Raw genomic sequence first — 6,000 nt, forward strand, 5'->3', positions numbered from 1 at the left:
TTACTGGTTTGTTCTACACAGCACCCTCGCGCTATTTACCACTATTTACTGATGCAATGGAGGACCCCCTGCCCAGACATGGTACCACCCACAGTGAGATGGGCCCTCCCATGTCAATCATCAATCAAGAAAATGCCCCATAGGCCAATCTGATGGAGACCTTTTCTCAATTGGGGTCCCTCTTCCCAGAGTGAAGAGTGGCCTCTCTCCTGCTTGTTTTTTAAGCTTTGCAACATGAAAACAGTTCAAACTGAGCTGACCAAAAATAACATTAAGTGGCTAATTTAAATCTGCTTCAAAGAAACAGAGAGCAAGGGATTGTTTCTCTGCAAAACCTAAACACATTTTTAACACAGTATGTTCTGTCTTGTAGAACCTACTCCTTTTTATCTATGATGAACACTCTTAAAGGAGTAAATTCCTGAAGGCAAGAGTCTAGAAGATCATCATTCATTCTGCAAAGAAACCAGCAAAGCAACTTGAGGACTTAGATTTTGTCTTTAAAACCTCTTTGCTTCTTTTCTGGATGCTGGTCCAACAATAATGACTGCTCTGTACCTCATCCTCTGGGAACTAGGCATAATAAACAATTGCCCTCCAGTCTGGCCACATTCCAGCCATTCTCCTGCCCTGTGACAATAGCCAGGGTCTTCCTAAACACATAGCAGCCTGTTCTACAAACAGTCTTTCCCCTGTGGTACCAATCCACACTCAGCCCCCTCTCCAGCATGCAGACCAGTACAAAGTGGTGACAAAAACCAGACTTCCCTATGAGGAAGGTAGCATGGGTCAGCTAGGGACCTCCTGCCCCTTCAAACTGTTGTCGCCTAAATAACACTTGCACACTCTTCTTCAAGAAGGACAGGCTCCCAATCCTTAACCTGTTTTCTCAGTAGATCCTAATAAGTCATTTAGTTCTAATGACTGAAGGCAGGATCAATAACTTAAAAAGGAAAACAAATCAGAAAATTATCTTAAAAAAAAAAAGATGTCTTCCTGCCATTGTTGGTCTCCACTTGCTTTCGCAGCCTCCTGAGACCCAGAGATGGTCTCAGACCCCAAATGTATAGCTAGTATGTCAGTCCTTCTGCCAGTCTGCCTGAAGTTTCCGTGCTTGCCTTGCAGGGTTACCATGAATGAAAAGGACAATTTAATGAACGCAGAAAATCTGGGAATTGTGTTCGGGCCCACGCTGATGAGACCCCCTGAGGACAGTACTCTGACCACCCTCCATGACATGCGGTACCAAAAGCTGATCGTGCAGATTTTAATAGAAAACGAAGACGTTCTGTTCTAATCTATCAGGGAAATGAGCTGGTGGCGCTAACGGAATAAAAACATTTCTTACACTTGATTTGTTTTTCAAACAAGTGGTAGGATTTCCCGGACCACAGTGGACTGCAGTGTTGGGGACTGTGTCTCCCTCCTCCACGTGAGAGCAAGGGTGAGGGTAGGAAACCCCTTACCTTGGGTCTTTTGCCATGCCTCGTATATATGTCTGTTTTGCTGGAAGAGTGATTAATAAATCTTTCTTTAACTTATTAAAAAAAAAACGTAGACCTTTAAACGTCAGTCTTACCATTAATAAAATGGAACTTAATTCATAAAGGTACTTGGTACAGTATACATTTTCCACCTTCACAAAAAGAAGACAATTCTATATGTTAAGTGTTAAATGAAACCTATATTGTAAAATGTATTTTATTTTAGCTGCAAGAATGTTATTTTATTTTAGCAAATAGAACTCAATGCAGTGCATTGGTTATGGCCCTGTCCCTTGTCCCCCCTTTTCTTGCTGTGATGCCTGGTGAACGTTGACCGTGAATGCAGTATCACCTTGACATACCTCTGTCCTGATTCGTGCTTCGATAAAAGTTCGCCGCTCCCCCATGCCCCTGCTTTCCACAGCCCATGCTCCTCAGCACTGGCTTTTTGCTGTGAGGTAGTGTATGTTCATAGTGACTCTAGCGTGGTCTTGAGCATCCCCAAGTTTCCTTTCTGTAAGCATTGTGTGACTCCCCAATGGGTGTTATGGAATTGGTTGTGGCCTCTCCATATCTCCAGGGTGTGTCCTATAACATGCGGCGTGTGTCTTGTCACACAGAGTGATCTGAGAACATTTGGATGTCCCCCCGCAGGTTGGCACTTTCCCTCTCCTCCTCCGGGCCCTTCGAGTCCATGTCAATGGGAAATGGAAGTTCTTTGCCACGTCTCTACATTTGATGACTCATGAACCCACAGAATCTTTGTTGTCTTGTTCCTTACTTTTCTTTTATAATAAACCTATTATTAAGTTATGAAAAAATAAGGTTGGTTTTTTTTTAAACCAAATGTGTTTCTGTCATAAAGTTGTTCTGTGGGGAAGATAATTTAACATGATTTTATTTTATTACCTGAGACCCATCCTATTGGCTATATTTATCTTAGCATGAGTTTTTCACACCAAGATTTCTATATTTGTAACTTAGGCAAAATATTTTAAAACAACAAAAATTGTAAATCTAGATTTTTTTTAAAAGCCAGTTGCAGTGTCTTTCCCTGAGACGCCCCCATGTACTGGCATGTCTTGCTTGCAATGCCCAGAAGAGAATTGCCCTGTTAAGGTGATGGAGACGATGACCCGTGTACCAACCTGTCTCGTTTGGAGCGCCTAGGAGAGGATTGCTGTGTTAAGGTGGTGGGGACTGCAGAGGCACAGACAGAATCCAGGCACCTGGGGCTCACTTTGACCTGCTCCCTGCTGTCAGCATTCCTCACAACTGTACAGATTTGTTCCTTGTGGCTTCTATGCTTCTTGATACTGTCAAAAAATAATCTGGAAATGGTTTTATTTTGTGAAGTGAACAATACTTTGTAATTTACGACAGTGTAAACAGAAGGAAAAGCATTCTGCGTATTAAATGCTCTGTCCATCATTTTGGAGATGTATCTTGACAGGGGAATCTGTCTCACCAAGCTACAAGTTAAAGGAGGAGCCCCTCAAAGAATCCCCACCTCACCTGAGCCACCCTGAAGGGTTTACAGCTCACCTGGGTGACCCCAAAGCAACCTGTTCCTCCGTGCACTTTCTCCTGGGCAGCCTGTCGGGAGGGAAAGGCTCTTCACTTCTAGAAGGCACATTGCACCAATGCCCCCTCCCCGTTATGTAGCAGTAAAAGTTTTGAGAAAATGGTGCTAGGACCTAACAAAGAACAAAGGTTTAGGAGTCAGAAAGGCCCATGTTGATTCTAGACTGACTGACCTGGTACTGGATCTGACTGGCAGAAGCAGGGGGCAGGGTGCAAAAAAGGGAGACTGGGGATGAGTTGGCACCTCTGGAAATGTGGGCATAACGTTCAGATTGTGACTTTGTAAAGGACTGTGTGGCCCAAAGTAACAAGATATGTATTTTTCTCATTATGGCTTATGAGGCATTGGGGAAGGTATCATCACATGGGAGCTGGGAAGAAAGAAACATGAGAAGAATTTGTTCTGGGTTAAGGGGAAGTCCCAGCAACATTCAGGGATGTTGGGACATGACTCAGTAATGTGCTGTGAGGATGTTCACTCTTTCTCGAAGGGATCCTAGCACCTGATCCCCACACCCTGACTTTAATCTATAGCCTGCTCACCACACCTGTCACCCAAACCACCTGGCAGCTTGGTCCAGCTCCACCTACCTGGTTCCACATTCCTTCCAAGGGGATAATACCAACTACAAGGAAGAAGCAATTTTGAAGATTTCCACACATGATGCGTGGAAGGTGGGATGGGCAGGGGAGTGGGAGAAGACAGCAGTAAGGTGGGAGGGCCCACTGGATTTTCAGAGCCCTGGTCTTGACTGTGGCTTGGGTCTGGTGCTAAAGTTAAGGAGGACAGCTGAGGAAAGGGACTTGAGGCTGCATTGGAGGTAGAGAGAGAGTCAGGAAGAAAGGCTCTCTGGGCTGTCCTCACTCCACTGAAAACCAATGTGAGTGGCTTATACAATCCAACCTCTATCAAAATCTAATTTATAGATGTTCTTTAGTTTTTAAAATATAACATGTATTAGCTTCCACTAAACTCGTGTCAAGCGTCCCTGACTCTGAAAACCTAGAGGCAAGGGAAAGGCTTCTCTCGTGGAAAGAATTAGATGATTTTAGTGTGGCTGAAAGAGAAACCTGGTCATGCTGAGGGTTTCAGTCTCTAATGTAAGGGGTGCGGGAGTCAGTAATGTTTCCATAGAAACTTTTAAGTTGTCTGTTTGTCTTGTATTTACAGAACAGCGGTCAAGATGGTAGAGAGTTTTTACATAGCTGTGAGCCAATTTCCCATAATGCTACTGTCCTGTGAAACCAGGGCACACTCAGCAAAACCAAGAAATCAACACTAACATACTCTAGTCACTGAACTTCAGGCTATCAACGGCCATGGGTGTTTCCATTCGTTTCTCTTACTTTGTATCCCAGGATACAGGATGTAGTACACGTTCTTAGGGATCTATGAGATGGTTCCACACATAAAGGTTCCTGCCATACATCTGGCAACTCAGGTTCCAGCCTCACAATGAATCCATGCCAACTGACTCAGCAAAGTTGTCCTCTCATACACACACATGCTATGGCACACTTAAGTCACACTCATACATCACACACACATACACACAATTACAATAAACAAAATAAATAAAGAGGACTTGAGACTACCAGGGTGGCTAAATGAGTCCAAGTACTTGCTCCACATGCTTAATAATCTGTGTTTGGTCCCCAACTCCTGGTGGAAAAAGAGAAGCAATTTCCTGGTTGACCTCTGACCTACACAGAAATGCTGTGGCACACATGTGCCCCTACTCATACACACGCGGTGCACACAAAGGATGAGTCAGAAAGGAAATGTGAATTACTTGACTGCGGTCCCTCAGAGAATGTGGGAACATGCCGGGAACAACAACTGGCATCAGTAGTTGCTCATAGCAACAAGACTGAGAGGCTGATAGCTGGGACCAGGTAGAGATAAACATCATTGGGTTGCAGTGAGGAAGTGAAGTTGAGTTTGGCTGTATATTAGCCTTAAGAATCTGATCTACTGGCCAGTTGCTCCTTTGGCAACCACGCAGTGTTTGCTAAAACAAAAGGCACATGCAAGAGCGAGGTGTCACTGGGGCAAGGGCGGAGACATAGAAAAGGCTGGACCTGATGACATGGAACTGCCAGGGCTATTTCTAAGTAATTGCTGATTCTTGAGCTGCAGATAACAAGTTTCAGAAGGACTCGGTGGGCATAATGACAGAGAATGCAGAGGGGGCACCCAGGAAGACCAGGTAGACATCTCCAAAGTACTAACCTTCAGGAGAGGAGAGACCGAGGAAAGGGGAAGGTGAGACCCATGGCAATGTCATAGAACCCTGAGGATTTCCATGAGCTCTTTAGAAAATATCCCATCCCAAGGGCGGGAGGATGGGTCAGTGGGTAAGTGTGCTGGCTGCTCCTGCAAAGAACCAGAGTTCAGTTTCCAATACTCATGTTGGGTGACTCACACCTGCCTGTCACTCCAGCTGCCAGAGAGCCAGTGCCCTCCGTGGGCACCCATGCACACATGCTTACATAGACTCAGAGACCCATGTATGCATGTAAATAAAAATGAAACAAATCTTTTATACACATCATATAGTCTGCTAAGTATCACAGTGTCTTTGTACTCACTGTTCTCTTGTATCTGCCAGGCTTAAGACATCTAACATAGTTAGACCCGGTGTTCTGGAGAGGCTTGCTTAGTTAGATGCTTTGTAAATACAAGCCAACATGCTGTGGTCTTACTGTTTGTGTTCCTCTCTCCTCATATGCTGAAACCTATTCCTAGTACCATGGTACTTGGAGGCCACGCTTTCCGGGGTTGGTTAGGTCATGAGGGCAGTGCCCTGCTACTGGAATTAGTGTCCTCATCAAAGAGAACCCAGAGAGCTCTCTTGTCTTCTCCACTGTGTGATAATGACTGCTTGTGACCCAGGAGGAGTGCATCATCAGACAACAAGCCTCCTGGCAT

General features: G+C 44.8%; 1 protein-coding gene across 1 annotated transcript in view; it reads left to right on the forward strand.

Moving 5' to 3' along the window:
- Nucleotides 1–1,775, forward strand: part of Chn2 (chimerin 2) — a 267,980-nt gene extending 266,205 nt beyond the window's left edge. The window contains exon 13 of the mRNA XM_050155506.1: nucleotides 1,126–1,775. Coding sequence (XP_050011463.1) covers nucleotides 1,126–1,297 — 172 coding nt within the window. The 3' untranslated portion in view covers nucleotides 1,298–1,775. The remainder of the gene's footprint in view (nucleotides 1–1,125) is intronic.
- Nucleotides 1,776–6,000: the final 4,225 nt, after the last annotated feature.

Source organism: Alexandromys fortis, unplaced genomic scaffold (assembly GCF_014885135.2).
Source record: "Alexandromys fortis isolate MF-2015 unplaced genomic scaffold, M_Fortis_MF-2015_v1.1 scaffold_93, whole genome shotgun sequence".
NCBI lineage: Eukaryota > Metazoa > Chordata > Mammalia > Rodentia > Cricetidae > Alexandromys > Alexandromys fortis.